Below are 23,357 nucleotides of genomic sequence, written 5' to 3'. Positions count from 1 at the left end.
ATACATGCTGCATTCTATAGCTTACTGCAACGGCCACGCAGAACTCACAGACAATACTCACAATTAGGGGAATTTATTAAACCAAACCCCACCCCAAAACAAAATTACTCACTGCCATTGAGTCAATGCCGACGCATAGTGACCCTATAGAACAGGGTAGAAATGACCCTGTGAGTTTTCGAGACTGTAACTCTTTACAGGAGTAGAAAGCCCAGTTTTCTCTCCCGAGGCAGCTGGTGGCTTTGAACTGGCTGACCTTGTGACTCACATAACCACCTCACCCCCAGGACTCCTATGGGAGTTTTTTAGGGAAGTTAGTAGATGAACACAAGTCAGGGTCAGTTAACAGTAAGGACACAGTCACTGGTCTCCTCAGCCAGCAGCCAAGTGTCTTTCCGGTCCTCAGGCTCTCAGCCGTGCAGCCCCTTGGACGCTGCCCTCACCGGCCCAATAGTCTGGGTGCTGCTCCTCTTGCACAGTTGTCTCTGTGCCTCTCCTCTAAGCCTCCGCCACTTCCGACCGAGATCCGAAATGTGCTCTTCTGATGAGCCTGGGCTTTCTCTATTTCTGCCTCGAAGATGGCGCATCCTTATAGCCATGGGGGTGTGGGGAGCGGGGGTGGTAATGCAAACTGACTGATCCCTTATTGGTGTTCCACACGCCTGTGTGCACTGTCCCACTTGGTCATCTGGTGGAGTTACAGAGACTCAGGTCAAAGAGCCACATCAAGAAAAGTCACTCTTCTATAGCCACGCGCAGCTCTCAATGAAGAAAACTGGAGGAGGCCAGACATTGCGTTCCAGAGAGCGAAGCTGGTCTCAGCACTAACTCCTTCAAGTTCTGAGAACCTTCTCCTTCCTGTCAGCAGGGACCCTACAATAAAGACTTCTCTTCTGAGCATTGAAATATGCCCCCACCCTCCACTCCCCAAGCCACGCGTTTGACACACAATGTGCTGAAATTTCATTCCCACACCTGTGGAAAGAGCTCTGGAGGTCAGTGCTTAAGTGCGTAAGCACCTATGAATCCGATATTAGCCTATACGTCTGATACAAAGCTAGAAAGTCCTCTTCAGACTCATGAAGCACAAGCAATGATGCCGAAGTCTTGTGGATTCCATGGCATTGTAAGCATCTCAGCTCTGCCAGGGTTCTCCACGTGGTTCCTTCAGCTCCGAAACTCTGACTGCCTCAGAGTAACTTCATGTGGCTTCTCCTCAGAAATGTCTCTTAGGTAGTGAGCCTTGTCAGTAGAGCGTTTTCAAGGGAGTGAGCAGAGAGAGAGTGTGTGTGTCTCTCACCTCCAAGGGGGAAATACAGGAGTTCCCAGAATCCTCAGGAGAAGGCCATGCCCACAGAGAGGCCTCATTGGCTAGGACCTGATTGACAGATTAGACTCCACTCCTTCACTTTTAATCCTCTCAAGTCCCAAACTGACACCAGAAAATGTAACTACCACACTGCTCCATGGGAGAAAGACTTGGCAAACTGTTTTTGTTAAGATTATGGCCCAGAAAACGCTAAGGGCAAGTCTAGTCCTCCTGCAAGATCACTATGAGTGAGAACTGACTTGAGGGCAGACAGCAAGAGAGTTGTGACTGTGACTGTGACTCCGCCTGGAAGTCGGGCCCCTGCTACATTAGTGAGGCTGTATTGTTGCAGAGTGATCTAACCCAGACCACTACTGAGATGCCTAAAGAGCAGATGAGACCCAGGGGAGCAGACAGGCGCCACGTAAGGATTGCCAAGGCTCCTAGGGATGCGCAGGGTTACCAACGAGGAAGGGTCAGCCTGGCTGAGAAGACCTGGAATACAGGGGCGCTTTGCATGACCTTTGCCCTAGGAACTGTCTCTTTGTTTGGGAATCAAATGCCTCCATTGATTAAGTCCCTCCTTTCTCCCAGAGTCTGAGAGGCAGATGACGTGGTAGTTTAGAGTGTATTCTTCCCCCACTTAAGAGCTAAACGAGGTAGATATTTTGTTTCATTGTATAGGTGGATACAATGTATAGGTGCATAGAAATAGATATTCAAAGTGGCTTTAAATAAACCAGCCTAGTTGAACCCAGACGGTCAGCAGCATGTTCAGCCAGTTGTCTGCAGAAGAAAGATGAGGCTCTCTGCCCCTGTAGAGACGTACAGCCCTGGAAGCCCACAGGGTCCTATGACTAGAAGTGACCTGATGGCCAAGGCCTGGAGAGTAAGGAAGGGCAGACTCGGCAATGGGCTAGACCAGAGGCTCCCAGCATGTGTGGCCTACCACTCCTTTTCAGAAAAAGAGTTACCCAGCACCTGCCTTGCTGGTAATTAAAAGACATTTGTAGTCTACCCCAGGATCCAGGATAAAGTGTTCAGCCTCCTTGGATTTTTCCAGTGCCCGCCCCCCTCACCCCCACCCCCACCCCAACCACCTCCCCGAAGCACTGGACTAAACTACCGATGAGTGGTCATTTGGGTGACATGGAAGATAGTGGACCGCCACAAAGAGAAGAAACCAAAGCCCCCTATTAGAGGGTTTGATCAGTAGTCTAAATTGTTGAATACAATGTTGGTAATCTAAAATACAAGCCCCCACCTAATTTGCAAGTAAAAGAAATCTTTACAAAACACAACTCACTGCCACCAATTCTTCTTTTTTTAAAAAACAACTGAAGACCAAGCGCTGCTAGTAAACCCCAAACTCAAACCCACTGCTACAAGAACCCACGCATTACAGGCCTACCTCACGGGCCAAGATGGTGCGTCTTTACAGAAGCAGACAGACTCCTCTTTCTTCTTCAGACCGGCGGCTGGGTTTGAACCATCAATTCTGCAGTTGGCCACCCAATGCCTCACTGGCAGGGCCACCAGGGCTCCTTGCGTTGTAAGGTGATGAAGATTGTAAGGTGAAAAATGTTGAGTGTCCCATGGGCTCCCAGAATGAACAACCTGTCTTAGAAGTACAACCAGAGGGCTCCTTAGAATTGAGAGTGGCAAGACTTTGTCTTACATATTTCAGACGTGTTTTTAGGAGGGCCCAGTCCCTGGAGAAAGACATGTTGCTAAGGCCGACCCTCGATGAGCTGCATTGGCACAGTGGCTGCAGCAATGGGCACACAGCGAACAATGATGGTGAGGGGCGCAGGGCCAGGCGGCTACTATAAGCCCGAAGAGAGTCAACCCACCTGCCAACAGCAGTCACGTGTGAACGATGCCCTCTCAGTTCTTTGAAAGGGGGTTCAGAAGTCAGGAGGCCAGCCCTGAAAGGGGATGAGAGCCTGAGTCACGTGGGCAGCACAGGCGTATAGGAACAGGAATAAAGCGGATGTGCTTTGGATTCTGTAAGGACGGCAGAATTCACCTTTACCGACAACAAAGGCAGTGGTGCTGGCATACCGACCGACAGAACTTAAGACATTCACTGCCATTCTGGCCTGGGGAGGCCCGGCTCAGCAGTTTAGGGTTCAAAGCTCCAGCTGAATGAAGTAGAGGCTTTCAGGGGCAGAATGGAAGGTGAGCCGTTCTTAAAGTAAGCTACAGAAAGACCTGAGTCATCCCAGCCCTTTAGAGGTTTTCCACATTCCAGGTGGCAATTTGAGTCAATAAACACCTATTTCGCTATTGGGAAATGGTCACAAAGATGCCCATACTAAAAGGACAAAGAAATTGGCCCTACTTAAATTACCTACAGCTTAGGACTTTTCATTCCTGTTGTTTATCCACAAAGGTCCTCACTTCCAAATCCAACGTCTAGGCCAGAGGTCCCCAAATACTCTATGCCCTTTGCATCCTAGTAGGAAAAGGAGGAGGCTGTGTAGCTCTATGTGGAGGGCACAGAATCTGCTTATCTTCCATCTTCTACAGCATCTCTGCCATCCACCCCACTGTTGCCTTTATTGAGAGAAAAAAGAAAATAAAAACGTGATTTTCTCTCTCCTGATTTTCAATCCAGTCAGCTCACTTAGGATTCAACAAGAGTATCATGTTTAGTAATAATAATAATAATAATTAATAATAATAAAAATAATCCCAGTTTACAGTGATCCCATGGTACAGAGCAGAACTGCCCCAAGGCGTTTCTAAGGCTGTAATCTCACAGTAGACTGTCTTATCTTTCTCCCCCAGTGTAACTGGTGGGTTTGAACAGCTGACCTTTCTGCTAGCAGCCAAGTGCTGAACCTTTATGCTCTCTGCACTCCTTAATGAGTGGTTCAGGGGGTAGAGATGCAGGTAACACTACGTACCTCATAGGATTGTTGTGGGGATCGAGCAAGATGGTGACTTGGTCAAACAAATCAAATATTTGAAGTTAGCTAGATGAAGGTCTGAAGAGCCCTGAGGGCATAGTGGTTCCTCGCTGGGCTGCGATCCTCATAGTCAGCAGTTTGAAACCACCAGCAGCTCCTCAGAAGAAAGACTGGGCTTTCTACTTCCATAACCAGTTAGTCTCAGAAACCCACAGTGGTAGTGTGGTAGTTATATAATCATTTTGCCAATCTGATGATTAAGAGTGGGTGGAGTCTAGCCTGTCAATCAGATCATAGCCAATGACGCCTCTGTGTGGGCATGACCTTCTGAGAATTCTGGGAAATTCTGTATTTCTTCCTTGTAGGCCAGAGATACTTCTTTCTGCTCACTCCCTAGGAGACATTGCAGCTGACAAAACACATGGAACTACGCTAGTGCCCTGAGCTGGAGAAGCCACATGGACCTACCCTGATGCAGCCCTGGGTGCTGGAGAAGCCACGTGGAGCCCCCTGCCAGCGCTGAGATGCTGACACCGCCACTGGACCCAGAAGACTTCCATCCCACTGGTCTGTGATCGTCTTGCATTCAGCATCATTGTGTGTGTTTCATGAATCGGAAGAGGAATGTATAGCTTTGTATCAGACATATGGGCTAATATCGGACTTATGGCTTGGACTGGCCTGAGCTGGGACCTTTCCTCAATTTTCCATTGCTCTTGTATGTAAACCTCTTTCTTATACACACCTGAGTTTCTATGGCTTTGTTTCTCTAGTCGGCCCGGACTAACACAGGGGGTCACTATGAGTCAGCGTTGACTCCGGGGCAGTGTGTTGTTAGAAGCAGCTCTGAAATCTCTATACGTTTCAGTCACCGGACTCAAACGCTACGATGGAATATCACATGTAAAATGGCTAGCGCAGCGCCTGTCATTAGTGAGCCATCAATAAATGACAGAGGTGCTGGCAACGAGGGAAGCATTTTACACAGTGTTAGCAGCACAGCGGAAGGTCTTGAGGCAGCCGACTGTTTCGCCTGGGGGGTGGGGGAGAGGGCTTGGGGCTCGATGGGAAAGAGGCCAGGGGCAGGCCCGAGCATGGGTCGCCTGGGAGACCCTAGTAAAGCAAGTGTAAGTCAAAGGGACGCTGCTGGACTGGCAGTTGAATCAGTCTGGCGATTTCGGCTTCAGACCCCCAAATTGAGGCAGTGTCTATCTCTGCTGGAAAAACCCGACACTCTCTCGCGTGTCTTCAGAAAGAAGGTGGGCGCTCCAGCACGGCCCACCTAGTGAGCGAGCATCTGCAGTCAGGGGTGGGAACCCGGGCCGGGACACAGGCGTTTACACATGCGCCCACACCAAAGCAGCACACAGCTGCCCTCAGTCTGTGCCCCTCACAGGACTCGGCCGTCTCGGGCTTTCTTGGTGGTCATCCGGATGGAAGCAGATCGCCAGGCCTTTGGTCCACAATGCCACTGGGCAGGGTGCAGCTGCCAACTCTTTGGTTAGCAGCCAAGCCCAAGCCCCACGAGCCACCCAGGGACCTCTGAGAAGTACAAAAGGGGGCCAAGTGCCCAGCACTGATCAGGAGTCTTTGGTCTTACTTGGCAGAAGCTGCCCCGCCCAGCCCAAACCCCATCCTGGAAGATCAGAGTTCAGAAAGGTGCTGAGAAAGGCCCAATGCACTTGGAGGTCCAGAGTGCTCTCTGAGGTTCAAGTACAATTAAAAGAGGCCACTTGACACCTGGAGTCTTGCTTGACTCCAGGCTTTGTTCAGAGCAAGATAGTTACTTTTATTAACTTTCTTTGTGGTTTGCAGCTCCACCCCACCAACCTTCTACAATGATACATTTACCCTTTGATGATGATACATTTTCTCCGTCCAGTTGTGCACACTCATCTCAGAAGAGAGGGTTTCCGTTCTCGGCAGACTGTACCTGCTTGGGGCTGCAGGGGAGGAGGTGGTGGTGGAGGAGAGGGGCTCGTCTGAGGATTAGGGGAAACAACTTTTTCACACACAGGGAGTCTCACTGGTGTGTGTCCTCAGGCAGACAGTGGTGACCAGGAGACCAGAAAGGGGAGCTTGGAGTCAAATGAAAGAAGTCAGAGAGGCAGAAAATAGAGTGACCCCAAAAACGGCGAAAGAAAGAAATCGTACAAGCCTGGGTTAAAAGCAATTTACTGATTAGCTAATATAAACATATAGTTTCTAATTCTAATGACACCGGGGGAGGGGGGGGCGGAATAAGCTTCTTTCCCACCCTGGCATGCGAACCAAGCAGACCCCTTCTCCAAAGGGAAACATTAACAATTTGTGTATTTTCTTTGGAAGAGAATCCCTATTTCTTTAGGCATAGAGGTATATATAATCTTCCCCCATTCTAGGAAAACACGTCTGCTGAACACTTTATTTCGTTTTTCTTCTTGTCTCCTTAACAATAAAGACTTGGAAATGATTCAATCACTCTATTTATCATTAAATACACTTGTAGGATTGTCAGTTACCTGCTTTAAAAAGTATCATTTGGCCCCAAATGTTTGGAAACCAGTGCATTGACCTTCTTCTTCCCTTCCCAGACCTCCATTTCAATGAAATACATCGCAATGATTTATGACACTTAGTTTGTATTAGAATCAGGATATCCACACGCTTTAATTCTCTGTCCTACAGTTGCATGGAATATTTCTTTTGCCAAGATTTCCCCACTGGTCTCTAAGTTGGCCTTTTCATAATTTCTTCAAGAAATGGCTAGCAGCGCTCTATGTCCTCAGACCTTCCCCAGACATGCTCACAGGTGTCTGCCTTCTGCCTTTGAACCTGAGCCATCCATTTGCTGAGCATTAACTTCTTCGGGGCCTCACCTTTTCTTTCATTGACATGGAAAAGGGTTGACCATTGCTATGGACGTGTTTAATGTCAGCTGAATTTTTATTTTCTCTTTGTTAGAATTCTTGCAGGATTCTTAATCTTTGGAGTCTCATTACTTTAGGATACTTTGCCTTCGTTTTGCTACTTAGTATATCAATCCCTCCCCCCTTAGGACATGCCATGTCCTTTCACAGTGTCAAATCAAACGTTTCGTTTCTGGAAATATTCTTCTGTCACATCTTTGTTGCTTGGGTCTTTTCTTCTAGGGTTGCTATTTGTGGAATCGACTTCCCTGTTTATATTTTTCATGCTATTCTTCATTTTCCAATGGATTTTGCTTGCTTTTCAGCCTGCCTCTTTATATTCTTTTTGTATTTTCATCAGTGCTTAGTCCCTTTCACACTGATCCCATGAAGATTTCATCTCTTTGTCTTCTCCCTGGCCTCTCCCAGTTCGAATCCACTTACCAGACCATAATCCTGGTCAAGCTACCTAAATGCTTTGCTGCCTCCCCTCTACGAGGAGGATCGTGAGAGCGCCGCCTTACAGAACTGCTGTGAGGACTGATGAGTTCATGCAGGAGAGCACCGGAACCAGCCCTACACATTTTAGGGTCTCTATGCACGTTTGTGAATCAACAACAGGAAACAGGAATAGTGATTACAGTAACAATAACAGTAACAATGACAGTGACGTCATAAGCCTGTTTCTTCCCGGAGCTCTGACAGCTCTGCTTCTTTGCTTTTTCTCAGCTTGATGACCACATTTCTCCTGGAGCCTGTTTCTTATCAGTTGTTTTGCTTACTCTTTTCTTTATGTTTTCCTTGTAATATATTTGTAAAATTCCTGTGCCGATTCTGTCTCTGATGATTATCTTTCAATGAGGCAAGTTCTTCCAGGTCCCGCCCCTTGCAGGAGATGTCTAAGAGGTGAGCCAGCAGAATTGCTCTTCACGATCACATCACGGTGGGTCTGGGAGCAGGTTGTTTTGTGCTTCTAAGAAATCAGCAGTTATGAGACTGAACGTGCCTGGGAGTCTCTCTCCGCCACCAGTCGTGCAACGAATCGCCTCCTTGAGGGCCCCTGGTGTGTGCTCCTCATTTGGCTCCATATCTCCACTACCTGCTGACGTCCAGCGAGGCTAGAGGAATGTCTCTCATTGCTGGTGCCCGATTGGCATTGAGTCAAACGAAGGAAGAGCCTTTAGAGGTGTGTGACCCACTCTGGGGAATTCTGCTGGGCCAAGGGGGCCCAAGGGGGCCACTGGGTGCAGACAGTTTCCTCTCTCAGGCACCTTGGCAGTGCCTGTCAACCCTTCCTCCGACATGAAGGCAGGATGCCAGAATGTCTCTTCGTTTCATCTACAGTGGGATGTCAGTTGCTTTCTTGGGGCTGGCTTGTTGACTTCCGGTAAGACTAGCGCTGGTGCAGGAACAGGGCAGAACCTTCGCGAAGCCGTGGCCCCCACATCGCTGCGGAGGAGCTTGAACCCCACAAGAAGTCACGGTGTGAAGAAAGCCTGGCAGTGATGGCCGGGCTGGCACCACCTTTCCTGCAGAATACAGTCCGACTCCTCTGGTTTGACATCATCACCCGGCTAAGTGGGTTCCTGCTCTTGGTAAACTACAGTGCTTGCCCACATCTTACCATCTCCGCGTGCTGACACGATCTGCCGTGCTGGTCACTGGGGGCAGCAAGACAAGCTGATTGCCAGCGCCCAGAGGCTCTTTTCATCGGCAGATCCCAAGCCTCTCCCTGAAGTTGGTATAAAAATACCAACTAGTGGGTAACGATCGATAAGAACATGCTCAAGCATTCTCCCGGGTTCGTTAAGGGGAAAAAACGAAAGAAAACTTGTGGCCGTTTGGCTGGCTGGTTTCACCTTCACTGCGCTGGAGCAGGTCGGTCAGAAACTCCCGAGTCACCGAATCAGCAAGGCTGCAGAAAGCCGTCTGGCCCGTGACTGGGACCCGGCTGCTGGGCACTGCCTTGCACACACAGGAAGCCCTTTCTACAGCAGTGTCTGCACCCCGCCAGACGCGAGTCCCCACAGCAAGAGCTGAGAGGACTCCGCGGCCTCAGAGCCACTGCCTTATGAAGAGCGGGCGGAAGCTCAGGGCTGCCAGACAGACTGCTCGGAGACAGAGCCTTGAGAAGGTCATCAAGATACGAGAAACACTCCCGTCTCACCTGAGCCAGAGCTCGAGTGAATCCTCTGCCTCGCACTGTAAAGAAGTGCTGCTCACTCTTCTCCATCAGTCCCCGCTCCTCCCATCTCCTAGGGTGGCAGCAATCAAAAGGGATCTGGGGAACTTCGCCCATAGCTCAAACCGCTGGCTCCCAGTATGGAAGCGCGGCCCGCCGCGTCTCCTGGCCGCTCGGGGCCTGGGGGTCTGAGGGTCAAACGTGGTAGACACAAAAGGCACGGGACCCACTGGCACCGTGGAATGGTTTCAGCGTGACTCAGGGGCAGTTTCGGCTCTGAGAGCCAGAGTTGCCAGGGCAAGCTGAAATGGCCGGGCCCCATTGGTGCTGTCTTAAGTCGGCTCGTGGCTCCCTGGAGTCCCCGGGCGATGTAAACTTTTAGCCTGCTCACCACAGGGTTGGTGGCTTCAGGCCACCCCAAGGTACCTCAGAAGAGAGACTGGGTCATCTGCTCCCAGCAATCCAACCTTTAAAACCTTGGAGAACACATTTCCACTTGGAGACACACGAGGCCACTGAGAGGCAGGAGCAGCCCTGGTGACTAACCACAGGGTTGGTGGTTTGAGGCCACTGGCAGCGCCAAGGGAGGAGGTGGCTTTCTGCCCCTGCCCAGAGGTATAGACTGGGATCCTCACAGGGCCGGTTCGGCTCTATGCTTCCGCAGCGGGCTCTGGGAGTTGGACTCCCTGTGATGGCAGTGAGCTTGGTTTCTGTTTGCTTGAGTGTAGGTGGCTTCAACAGGTGCCTAACAGGGACCACCCACCCAGCCAGACGCTCTCTTCAGAAAGGCCCATCTCGAAAAAGCTGTGGAGCCGTGTCCTACCTGGCAGTCAGGGGGTTCCCTCGACGGCACCTGTTAGCTGATTTCATTCAGGCGCTGGGTGTCTAGGCTCGTGCGTTGCCTGCCATAGGAAGGCCAGGTGACAATTTTGTTCCAGAGAGTCGTTTGTGGAGTGTTTGTCTCTACCCATGGTTTGAACGTAGAATTGAACCCCTATCGGCATTATCTTGGATATGCAGCAAGCACACCCTGGCCGGCAGAGCAAAGTCTGCTCTGTTTCTATGGGGAGTGGGATGGGCAGGCGGAAGCCACAGAAAGAAAGATGCACGGGTGAAGAGTTCCGGTGGCCTAGGACGGGGGCATGGCTTTGCCCCTCAGCCCATGCTCTAAGCGCCTGCTGTTTGTGCTCCATCTTCCGGAGCACTTAGCAATGCTGTGGGGAGTGTCGGAGAACTGAAAGTTCTCTATACAGTTCTGTAAGTTCTGTGTACTTCTGGGACGAGGGCCAGGAATTCGCGTGTCTAACATGCCCTCTGGCACCCTAGGGTCGTAGTGGTTAAGCACTGGACACCTAACTTCAAGGTCAGCAGTTCAAAGCCACAAGCCGCTCTGTGGAAAAAATATGAGGCTCGACTTATAAAGAGTTACAGTCTCAGAAACTCACAGGAGCAGTTCTACTCTGTCCCCCAAGGTCACTATGAATCGGAATTGACTCAGTGGCATGAGTTTTGGGAACAGCCTGTTGAGTTGTTCTCATGGATGGATCAGGATCTAGCAAAGACGATCCAAAATGATTCAGATATTTAAGCTAAGAAAATTTACTTTTCCACACGAATAAAGAATGGGCTGTCTGACCCTCTGCTCTTTGTTGGCTTCTGGTCACACGTTGGGAGGCAGATGCGATGGCAGGATCAGGATCAGTCAAGGCGGTCCCGCAGATGGCAAATGCACTTGCTTTCTGGGATGCCTCTCTGCGGTCTGTTAGGTGAGCTGGTCAGTCTCTATCTTGTTTCAAAGTTGAGTTTCCTCGATTGGGTCAAGAGAAAATCGATCCTATTACTGTGTTGAGTGAAAAATGTGACCCTGGGCAACAGTTGTTCAAGAATTCACCCACCTTGCTGTGTGCACCTCTCAGTTCATTCTGGTTTCGCTCTTGTTTTGAAGGCCAGAATGAAGGCTTAGATATCTTTGGGCCCCAAAGGACAAAGAACATAAAGGACACTCAGTAAACCCAACCCCACTACAAGAAACAGCTCGGCATGATTGCTCACAAGGCTCACTTTAGAACTTTACATCAAATCTGCCACTTTCGTGAGACCTCCGATAGCCTTGATGTGACCCTGCTTCGTCATCAGTAAAGTGGGAGAGTAACGATGGCTGGACAGGTCTTGTCGGATTGTTGCGGGAGAAGGACGGGCATAGAACAGAGCCTGGCAGGCACTCAGGCTCTGTGCATTTTCCATCATGGCTGCTGCAAGGGTGTTGCGCTCCTTACAGTGATGATGCGCACCTCACCACAGGCCCACAGCGCGCTGTCCTTCGAGTGGCTGCGAGCGTGCACCCCGCGCGTCTCTGCATTGTGTGTCATTTAACAGAACTCCGATAAGACAGCAGCCATTCAAAATACAGCATCCACAGGGAAAAGGGGGAAAGCTCTTTGTGTGTGCTTATCTTTGAAGGCCCCCCCATCCCCAAATTAGGGCTTATCAATGGAGTAGGAAGGTTTTATTTGTTTATTTATTTATGTATTTTTTCCCTCCCTAATTTGTTTCCTTTTGAGAGGTAGATCTTTACTCCACCTGCAGGAGAGGGCTGTTTCCAATCTGCACTTTCCCAAAGGGTAATTTCTTCCTTTCCTAGATTGGAACCTGGGCTTAAGCGATTTCTGAAACCCAGCCCGGCGTATGACATCCGGGGGTGGGTGGTGGTGGTGGTGGATGTCAATCTGACCTGGGACCTAGGAACTGGATCGCCAGAACCAGCACACTGCCAGCTGCCCAGGCTGTGTGGCCACTTAGCAAGTCACCTTTTCCCACTTGGTTACTCTTTCCACTCTTCTGTTGGGAACAGGACGAAACAAAGCATGAAAATATCTTCAAGTACGAAGAAACAGGGATCATTGGGCACACGAAGGGTAAGCAGCCCAAGGTCCTCCAGAGACGTACCAAGTATGCAATTCTTGCCAACTGACAGCACTGGGGAGTGTAGTTGCTAGCCGCCATCCAGCGGGTCCCCCTCACAGTGACTCTCTGTGCAAGAACGAAACGCAGCCCAGACCTGCGCCACCCTTGTCACTGTGATGATGTCTGACCCCCATCGTTGTAGTCACCGTGGGAATCCATCGGCTTGACAGTCTTCTTTTTCAAGACTTTACCACGCATGCACGCTGTCCTTCTACAAGGAATGGTTTCTCAGAACAAAGCCTCCACACCTGCGCTTTCAAGGTGCATCCGCGCTTTCTGACTGTACTTCCTCCAAGACAGTACTGGAAAGAATGGTAAAAAGTTCAAAATATTCTGAAGGCCAAGGCCTTTGTAATACTGAATTAAAATTTTTTAAACCTATCCATAAGTTATCGTTGTTTCTGCCAAGGAAGTCACTAGAAAATCTGGTTGTTATCAAGGACTGATCTTTGTCCTCCCAAAAAGAAATATGAAAGTCCTAACCCAGCTACCTGTCTGTGTTATCCTGTTGGGAAACTGGGGTGTTCTTTTGCTGTGCTAATGAAGCCATACTATGGTGGGTCCTAAAACTAATAATTTCTGGTGGAATGTTACAAGAACAACACAGATCCGTATGTCAGGAGGCGGCAGACGCCATGGGAAGGCCCTGACTATAAGTCAGCCACCAAGGATTAGAAGCAGAGGCTGGAATAGGCGAGAATAGTCAGGACCCCCCAAACTTGGGGGTGGTTAAAGCAATCTATTTGTGGCATCTTTGTTGTTACAGCAGCACTAGGTGACTAAGACAGTTACATAGATGGAACGCTCCTTTTCTTGCTACCTCCAATAAACAGGGATCCCCTGCTTGGCCATGGCTGTGCAGCCTACCATGCGCCCCCTGTCTTTGGGTCTTCCCTGAAGACTTAAGTGGAAGGCAGCCCTTCTCTGGCAAGAAACTGAAAGGATGGGCGGGAGGATCGTTGCTCATTGTGACCCATAGAGAAATGATTTGGGGAGAATAAAGTGAACATGAAGCAAACCAAGAAGAGGAGAAACAGAAGACGAATAGCATGACGTTGATAATGGGAGAGGGTAAGAGAATGAGAGAGGAATCAGGCGAGAAGGCACGAAGGGCTGAATACCAGACGGAGCCACTAGTTCGAGGCCAGGAGGACGAGGAGGACCTAGCAAGGGTTTGTCCCAGCAACACTGAGCAGGGAGAGGAACATTTTCAGGACTTGCCGTTTGGGATTGAAGTAGTTTCACTCACCCCTGGTCTCACGGTTACATGAAAAACAAAAGAATCCTAGTGTTTACACACAGCCCTGAAATGTCTTACCTGACAGCTCCACTTGGGTGTGTTACCGGCATCTTACACTTGACATAGTCAAAACTAAATTCTTGATCTGCCAAAAAGCCATGCTCTCCACGATCTTCTCCATTTCAGTGAATGGCAACTTTTTTTGTGGTTGTTTCAATTTAGAAATTGCAGTCATTTTTCATGTCACACTTTTCCACATACCACCCACTCGCAGAGTGTCACAAAGGGCTAGACCTTCCAAGACTGGCTGAATCTCACCACTTGCTGTCATCGCCACCGGCCCCACTAGCTACAGGTGCATCATGGCCGGCCCAGGTCATCCTCTCAGCTGTGCCTACTGGCCTCCATCTCACGCTCCAACCACACAGGAGCCAGTGCATGGATTTTCATGGACTTGTAGGTCAGATCATGTGATGCCTCATCCTGAGATTCTTCAAGTAAGAACAAACATCCTTCCCTGACCTACAAGCCCCTAGAGAATCGGCAACCTGTGGAACTTCAGCCAAACCATTGGCCTCACGGCCCTCATTTCACTAGCCTCTTGGCTGCTCCCAGACCTGCCCCCGCACCCCTGCACACACACCTGACAGATGCCATCGGGGCCCGCTCTCACTTCCTTGAGACGTCTTCCTAGTCCAGCACATCACAGAGGTCTCCCTCGGCCCTTCTTCGCATAGCCAGTCCACTTACCCCGATTCATTTCTTCCTCACGCCACCCATCACAAGTGAATGCAGCATTTGCTCATATGTCCCCTCCCGTCAAGACTAGATGCTCCACGAGAATGGGCACCCAGTTTTGAACTTGTCTTCTTTGCTCAGAAAACAATACCGAACACATGGAAGGCAAACAAAAAATGTCTGATGAAACACTCCGGATTTTTACTTTTCTTTTATGCAAGTACTTGAGCTGGCCCTCATACTAGTGTCATTTTTAAAAAGTTTTCATCTTAGACATTTCTTGTACTATAAAATGTATCAGACTATGTGAGGATAATGTTTTCCCTACGTTTCCCTAGACATAGCTGTCATTAAATTTTTTTCCTTTTAACAATTCAGGAAAAGTTCAGTTTACTGTGACTACGGTGAATTGTTATCCAACTGAGTTGATATAGCCTGTATGCTATAGCCCGTATTGCCGAATGAAACCACCACCCAAAAGCAATGAAATACAGAATTCTAAACCCCAGACCCTGGGGAGCCAGGAGGAAATTGTTGTCTCTGAGTTTATGAGGTTTAACATTTCTTCCCTTTCTTGTTCATGCTGGAACTAAGGGCATTCCGAGCACTAGCCCACGGAAGGACGAGCAGATCAGGTCCTTCTTCTGCTTGGCCACGGTTATGACTAAGGCGTTGAAGGTACCGCGGATTAAGAATGTTATCCAACAGGGTTTGAGGAAGGAAGTTCATTTGTCCATCACCCTTGGTCTCCAACTCTGTTCTCAAGGTCCCTAATTGTAAGCCCGCACTGCTCACAGGTGGCCAGTGAGCAGCGCACAATGTTCCATCAGACAAGACCTCAGTCTCTGCTGGAAACCACGTTTCTCCTCCTTTTGATGCTCCTAGCAGAAGTGGCCACCCCCGACTTTACCAGCCTACTTTCTTACGGAACGCCTCAGTGTTTCTACAGAGCCACATCAACTAGTATACACCCTTAGTGATACCAGTTGCAAAAACTACAAGTAAATTTGCATTTTATAGTTCTGACTTTTATTTCTACTCGGCATTAAAGGGATCTTAAAATGTCACGACAGCCTCCTTTATGTAGCTTCCACCTATTGATTTAACCTCTTGACATTTGGAATTTACTGGTACAGACTCAGATGTCAAAAGAAACTTAAAACTTCAAGAGAGTGAGCATTCTAAACACAGAAAATGTTAAAAATGGGTGTTTGCATTGTTTTACATACATACATCACCTCGGAAGGTGACGGGGTGGGAAAAGACCGCGTATAGTGTCTATGCAGCTGCACCCCTGTAAATGCCATTTCCTCTTAAACCACAAAGCGAAACTTCTCCCCAAATTGCCCTTTATTAAATGTATCAAGTCCTGAGCACCTTAACGGCTAATTGATTAGTTTAGGGAGGAATGAGCAAGTGTACGAACTGAGGAAAACTTGACTGCTGTATTTGATGTGTAATGATTGACACCTGTCCTCTCTACCAAGCGGAGAGTGAGCTCCAGGGTCTGGTTCTATTCACACACATACACACCCCAGGGCCTAGTACAGTGCCTGGGAGACAGTAAATCAATACTGACATGCGTATACTACATATACTGAACACACTAAATATAATATGCATATATCATCACTGAACAATTAGAGATGTAGTTCTACCTGTCAGTTTAAAGTGTAATAAGAGAGATACCATAAAGGAGGCAGAATCAACTTTCAAAAAACTAATTTTAATCAAAACAAAAATTGTTGATCATTAACAAGTTTATAAAACAGTGATTTAGTTACATAAATAAATTGATATCAGTGTATCAAATCTTAATTACTTTCAACTTCATGAGCATGTTTACATGGGTGATGAAGTACAACCTTTTTTTTTTCTTTTTACCTATTATAATAAATAAAATGGAGCGCATGAAATAGTCCTTCTAAACAAAAATACCTACAAACATACCTCTAGCATGTTCTCTAAGGAAGGGAACAAGAGACACTGGACGACTTTTGCACCAAAACATAAAAATTGCTTTGAAAAGCACAAGGTTACAGAACCATCAGCTAAAGTAAAGACACTATACTGTAACCAAAGTTGGTATTTAATAATATAATGAACAGTTTGGTAGTTAGACCTCCAGTTTGGTTATTTTAAAGCATTAAGACAAGGCAAGATAGAAGGCTGCTTTTGTTTGAGTCATTCTAGAGAAAACAAAATGTGTTTAACAAATAAAAGAAAGGAAGAAAACGGAAAAGTAGAACAGTCATACCTACACAACTTTCTGTCCTGCACAAAGTCAAAATACCTATGCAGAATAGATATATAATATATATAATGTTATTTGTGCACAAGGTTAGCTTATTATTAGCTCACTGCAAAGGCATAATGTATCATGTCAATTGTTTTGGAACACATTTTGCGTTTGTGTCAAAAGGATACTTCGTTACAGTTTCCTAGGCTGGGAGGCACGAACCCCAAATTCTGGCGCACTGGATATTCTCAATGCTAAGGCTCGCTGCTCGGGCTGTGAATTCTGTTGTTCCTCTTTATGCTAGTGACTGTTACAAGCACGTGTGGTGTAGTGGTGGTTGTTGGTGGTGTGTGTGTGTGTGTACATATATATGTATATATGTATAAATATATATACATACATAACTTCTCCCAATAGATCTCGCTCCAACCATGCGATGCAAAGGTGGCTCTGCGCAGACGCCCAGCATGAAGTCCGCCGCCCGAGCCACCCTGAAGCAAGGCGCGCTTTTAGTCCCACGAGGGTTTCTCGCTCAGCTTTTTTGTTGTTGATGGTGTTGTTTAAACCAAGCTACTGCAGCTTCAAGTATTTTGCATTACATAGAATATTTTTATAAATTAGTTAATGTTATATTCTCAATATTCAGACATATACTATAATATATATACAGTACAATAAACGCTCTCATTCTTTTTTTTAATTTTTTTGGATAAATCCCTGAGAATGTATGTTGACAGTCGCTAAGTTTCCACATGCGCAAGCATCGTGTGTCATGCTTCTGGACGAACAGCACTGCGAAGCCACGTGGGTCAGCCTTTCCGCTACTAGCATTTCATTTCCGTTGGTCTGTCTAAATATGCTGAAAATGTCAAGATGAGTTACAAAGGAGTAAAGCTGAATCCATTCGAGGTACTTATCACAGGATGGAGGTGTTCTGTTTGGTTTTTAAAGCCATTTCAATTATTTTTTTTTGAGGCTGTGAACGTATACAGAAAACAGGAGAGTTCTGTGGCCTTTCGCCACTTGACAACATATACTCAGCGTAAACCAAACCTTTTTAACCTCTCTCGCATACAGAACCGAAATAAATCAGAGAAAAGGGGAAAGAAGAAGGAAAAAGGAAACGGGGGGAAACACACACGAGCTTCCACGACATGACACTTTAGTCTGCAACCGCGATATAACTACACACATATAATACCGGTGTGGCTCTGTTCTTTAAGTTAAAAAGGGTACAAAGGCAGGCTCAAGTAAAAACAAACCGTCCCCCCGCCCCCACCCCACCCCCACCCATTCGAGTTCCATCAACCAAACCTCTCCCGCACCAACATCATCAGTTTCTTTTTGCCTTTGTAGATTTGTTTCAGGTTGTCGATGAACTGTGTAAACTGAATGTGTCCGTCATGCGCCATCAAGAAGGTCTCTCGGGCCTTGCTGAGGAACTCGATAAATTCACTATAGTGCCGAGGGCTGATGTGTGTGAGCCGGGAGTGCGTCGTGTTGATGTAGGCCCCGATCGTGGCGTCCAAGAGCTGCCTCAAGGGAGCTTTGTCCAGTGACATGAGCTTACCAGAGTTCCTCCTGCCGTGGAGTCCCACCATGCCGGGAGTGGTCAGCGTGCACCTGCGCAAAATGTCCGACAGTACCGTGGCGCACTTGACGCTCTTGACCACCAGAGGTATAATAGCCGCAAGCTCATTCTTGCCCAAGGAGTGGCTGAGTGCACAGGCCCACAAAACATCATTAATGGCAGGGTGTGTGTCCTGATTGTAGCTCAGGTTGAGATGGGTCATGGCCAAGGTGGCCAGCTTGTAGGCCCTCATGGGGTACCCGCGATGCTCCATGTACCGCGCGATGGTGAAGAGCTGCGTGTAGCTCATGCCGGTGGTAGCAGCATCCAGAACAATTTGGTACGCCGTCTCAAAAGCTATGTGATCCTTTTCACACAGCGTCAGCGCAGAGAGGGCACAGTTCTGAGGGTCCTTCATGGCGCACTGCAACGCAAGTGTCCGGGCACTGCTGGCCAGCTTTTCCTGCTGGTGGCAGTCCAGGTGGAGGCGGACGATGGTGCTGTTGGACATCACGGTGGTCGCAACGATACTTGTGGCCTCGGTGGGAGTGAAGAGCGTGAACCAGCTCTGCATGATGCTGTCCAGGGCATACACGCCTGCAAGGGACACAAACAAGCCCTCTGACTGAGGTCCTGCCTTATCTCCACTTTTATAATCAATGCTTACATCGTTAGCCACCACAGGACATGAGCTAGGCCAGAGAATCCTGTAAGGTAATGGGCCTGGGAGCAACCTTTTAGAATAAGGTTATTATAGATTGTTAGTCACTGAGATGCCTGAATGAAACATGAACTTCCTGTAATAAAAGAACGAATCCTCTTGGTGGCTGGTATTTGCACTGTGCTGCTTGCCATTTCAGACAATGGGTTTCTGCTAATGAGTTCTAGTTCACTGGGGCCACCAGTCAGCTCCTCACTACAGAACTTGGGCTGAGAACTAACGCCCTCACCCAAACAGGGCATTTTTATACGGTGTGTGGATTTGTGTGTAAACGTAGCAAGCATAATACAAGAGACAGACTTTGCGGCACGTAAAGCAGCAGGGCAGTGTGATGTAATCAAGAGAAGAAAGTCCACAGAAGCAGACCTACAGATGACTGAGATATTGGGCACGGTCGGTAAGGTCTTGATCATATCCAATCTAAGTCAACAGACCAGCTGTTGGCTACTGCTGAATGTGACTGAGCTCCCGACTGAGAAACGAGGCGTAGATCTTGATGATGCAGGGTAGGGGAGCTGCATGGCAGTATCTGAAATGGTGTTCTCTTTGTACTGCCTTGCTAACTCACTCAGACTCGCCTCCCTTCTTCCAAAATGACAAACCAACACACATCAAGAAAAAAATAGTCCTAATGACTTTCACATCATGGATTCTGTGTCAAGACCTAAATACTGAGATCTTCCTGTCTTACCAGCAAGATGTGGTAGCAGACAGGACGCCAGGACGACGAGCTACACAACACTTACTTTAACAGCCACATTTCTTCGTGTTGGCCTTGCTGCTGGGGCTGTGGGGTTTTCTTGAGCACTGATTTATTGCTGCAGAGGGGAAAGACTTGGCAGAAGGGCCTCACAAATTGTAGCTTATGGGCAACCAGGGGCTCTTCTGATGGCCAGCTACAATTTCTCCCACATCTGTAAGCTCATCTAAACCATGCCCCGCGGTCCCTGCTCTGCTGAATAATATGACGGGTACTCCCCATCTCGTACATGAGGGTGGAACACAACACAGAATCAAGGAAAACAATTATTTAAAAGAGTGCTTTTTAAGTGAATGAAACTAGTGATCCCCACTCAAGTTCATTTCAGAAGTAGTTTCCAACCCACCGTGGATTGCCTATAAAAATTCACTGCCATCAAGTCAATGCCAACTCACAGAGAGAGAGCCTGTGGGACCCAGCAGGACTGCCTCCTGTGCGTTTCTGAGACTGTAACTGCTAACAAGTGCAGAAAACTCCCGTCTCTCTGGCAGAGCAGCTGGGGGCTTGGAACTGCTGGTTTTGCAGTTAGCAGCCCAATGCGTAACCACTATGCTTAGGACTGACTACGGGACCTACTTTCTTCTCACAAAAAACTTATTAAAATCACATTCACAGTGACAGAAAAATGGAATATAAAGGTAGTAGGATATTTGGCCTAACTGATTGAATGCAATTCAAACAAGAAGTTGGAATCTCACCATGTGACAGCTTGGAAAGGGGGTCCAACCAGAGGGGGAAGACTGGGCTGTAAGCTTTAGAGAGATTTTGGAGGAGACAGTGAACGCAATCATAGCTGGACTTAGCATGTCAAATCATAGCACGCGGCAAGGGAAAAAGCTTCTCCTTAGCGTTTACCTACCGACTTCCGTAGCACACGTTACCAGCCACCTCACCATCTCCCGGCGCCGCCAGTTTAAGGTTGATAGCGTCATTCGCATAACCTATAAAAGCAGGGTAAAAACACACGCAGCGTTACCCGAAGGCAATGGGGCACACATCAGACCAGGGCTTAGAGCAAAACTTTTGTGTGTGAATGTAGATTTATCTATCCATAGCTCCCCTAGCTCATCTTGCCCCACAGCCTACTAAGCAGGGGTGCTTGTTTCTGGTCACGACCAAAGGTGGCGGCCTGGGCACCCTCAATTTTCCCCTCTGCAGAATCAGAGGGCTGGACTGGAGTCACACACAATCCGCTGTCCTCGCTCCCCAGCTCTCACAGGCCCGGCTGTAGGTTTCTCGGGTTCCTCATGAATCCACTCGACCAGGAAGCCTTAACAGGAAAATGCTTAGCTGATCTCTGAATCCTGGTGATTAAGACAGCCGTGGGGGGACGGAAAGCCCGCTTCTGTGCCACCGCGAGGGTCTGATGGGCTTCTTAAAACTTCCTAATAAGAGGCCTCATGATAGAGCTATCCATTTCTGCCTGCTTCTTCGAAATTTAGAATATGTAAATCCTGGCAAAGAGCCTGCGTGGTCACTGCTAGGTCCTACAGAAATTGAGGCAGGGTGGACTTGCTGGTCATCAGAAATTTGGTTGAAATTTCAAACTAGGTAGCTTGTGTGACTGATTCCTTCTGTACCCATCTTTAAGATAGGGCGAATGACAACGAAACAAGCCAAATAAGAATTTCATTTTTAAGAGAAACACTGAAAAAGTATCACCATACAGCTTAAATGCTGTCCCCTCTACTTAGATCGTACTGCATGCTAGTTATAATAGTAAGTAGATTTCAGTGACCCATTTAAAAATTATTAATCATTCAAAGGACGAGTCCATATCTAGAAAACCAGATTAATCATCTAATCAGGTCATTTTTACACCCCCCCCCCATACTTAGACAATTAGAAGGTGAGTGATTTGTTTCATCCTCTTTATGTGGAGGAGAAATAAAAGAGCAAATATTAATATAGATTCTAGGAGAGAAAACAAAAAATGTTTTCTTCCTGGGTTAGACAGCGATCTGCTTAAAAACTTCAAATCTGCTATCTATTAGTGTGACAAATTCAGATTGTCCTTGGTAATATGTCCAGGAATGCCTGCCGGAAGCTGAAACTCGGCCCTTTCTCTAATTTTCCCAGGATTTTAAATGGCACTGGAACTGCCCATGTATTCTAAAAATGCAAGCATCAATAAGAATCCACACTCTCGCTGGAGACCTCCCCTGAAAACTGGACCCTCAGTGCATACTTAGGTCTCTTGCTAGTGATAATCCTTCTCTATTCATTCAAAAGAGAAAACAATAATGTTAAGGTCACAATTCAGGAAATGGAATTTTCTTCACAAAAACAAACAAACAAAACTACTTAAATAGGGCTTCTAAATATATAGTTCCTACATCTCGGGCAATGGTCCAGTTCAGCTGGGAAGGACCACAGCGCTGAATACAAAGCTCTCCTGGTTCTCTCATAACTGGACTCTGAAGCGTCACTTGCCTGCACTAAAAAGTCCTAACAAACCGCCCCCTGCTCCGAGGGTGCCAACCTCCCGGGTACCGTTCCTGGTGCCCCAGGAGACACAAAGTCTGCACATCTTTCTCCAGATGCCCAGTCATGTACCTGCAGCCCCAGCTCCAAAGACACCTTCAAGAGAGTGATGTCTGGCAAACTGTCCATGAGAGTCGCTATTTTAAATGCATCTTGGGCAAGCTTGAAGATGTGTGAGGAGGAGTGAATGTTTTTCTGGATGGATTCTAATACTGTTTCCAGCCTCCGAACATCGCCTGCAGTGAACAAGGGGAAACCAAATCCAACCAAGTCAAGGCAAAGCAAAGCAAAACAAAACCCCAAACCCAACACAGACGCAAACCCAAAGGGAGGTGGCAAGGGGAAAACAACACAAAGCACCGGGTAGTTTACACAAGATGTTGGCAGATGGCACAGATGTTATGCTACATGTCCCTGTTGCACAAACACGGTTCAGCAACCCCCCCCCCCACCATGACTAATAGCATGTACGAACCAGCAACAACATGAGGCAGCACACAGCTCCTCGACTTGCGACTCTTGGTGCACATCTCAGGGAGGAAACAAGGTGGTCTAACTTTTCAATCTGCCTCTGAATCTCCACGGTCACTCACCTTTTCTTGGCAAAGAACTCTGCGCTCTGAAGTTTAACGATGCCGTTAAATGCGGAAGGTGCCGGGCTCATGTGAGTGGCACCTGCTTGCCCCGTACCCTCGCACCCAAAGCGTGCAGGCCCTTACGATGTACATCTAACGCTAGCACCACTAACAAGCAGGCCCTTACGATGTACATCTAACGCTAGCACCACTACCTACCTTTGGCTGCGGTAAGCATGGTGGATGCCAGCTCACACTGCTGGGATTCTATGTGGCTTAAAGTGAACCAGCGGGGGTATCGGTTGGGCACAACTGACGCAATGTGGTGGGGGCGAGTGAGGTCTCCTGTTGGAGCAGTAGATTCCAATACTAGTAACCTGCAATGAAAGGACAAGGCAGTTGACCCTAATTACTGCTTGTTCACCTTGGCCACCCAGACATAAGCCAGAGGAGTGGGCGGATGCGGGAGAGGCTGTCTAGGCTTCAGTGGTAGGAAGAGCGCGTGCAGCTACGGGCTGCTGTCTGGAGGCCAAGGTCACCTTGTTAACTTAACAGCACCACAATCTGAGGCACTTCCTTCCACCTCATTCAGAAATTTGCAATCTTCAGGGAAATTAAGATATGGAACATTGAAGAACTGTGAAACAAGTCCTGATGCTTACCGTCTGTTAAAAAATGAAAATCAACAGCAACTGATAGGGAATATTTAAGACTGAGAAAACAGCCAGGGCTCAGAGGATGGCTGCGATGAAGCTTAGTTTTTTTAAAAATC

General features: G+C 47.9%; 1 protein-coding gene across 1 annotated transcript in view; it reads right to left on the bottom strand.

Moving 5' to 3' along the window:
• Positions 1-17,764: 17,764 nt before the first annotated feature.
• Positions 17,765-23,357, bottom strand: part of ZSWIM6 (zinc finger SWIM-type containing 6) — a 225,961-nt gene continuing 220,368 nt past the window's right edge. The window contains exons 11-14 of the mRNA XM_075541070.1: positions 22,805-22,962; positions 22,083-22,246; positions 20,386-20,467; positions 17,765-18,642 (exon numbers count right to left, since the gene is read on the bottom strand). Coding sequence (XP_075397185.1) covers positions 17,780-18,642; positions 20,386-20,467; positions 22,083-22,246; positions 22,805-22,962 — 1,267 coding nt within the window. The 3' untranslated portion in view covers positions 17,765-17,779. The remainder of the gene's footprint in view (positions 18,643-20,385; positions 20,468-22,082; positions 22,247-22,804; positions 22,963-23,357) is intronic.

The sequence above is a fragment of the Tenrec ecaudatus genome, chromosome 2 (genome assembly GCF_050624435.1).
Source record: "Tenrec ecaudatus isolate mTenEca1 chromosome 2, mTenEca1.hap1, whole genome shotgun sequence".
NCBI lineage: Eukaryota > Metazoa > Chordata > Mammalia > Afrosoricida > Tenrecidae > Tenrec > Tenrec ecaudatus.
The sequence above is the reverse complement of the archived record's forward strand: the minus strand, read 5'-3'. Positions and strand labels throughout refer to the sequence as shown.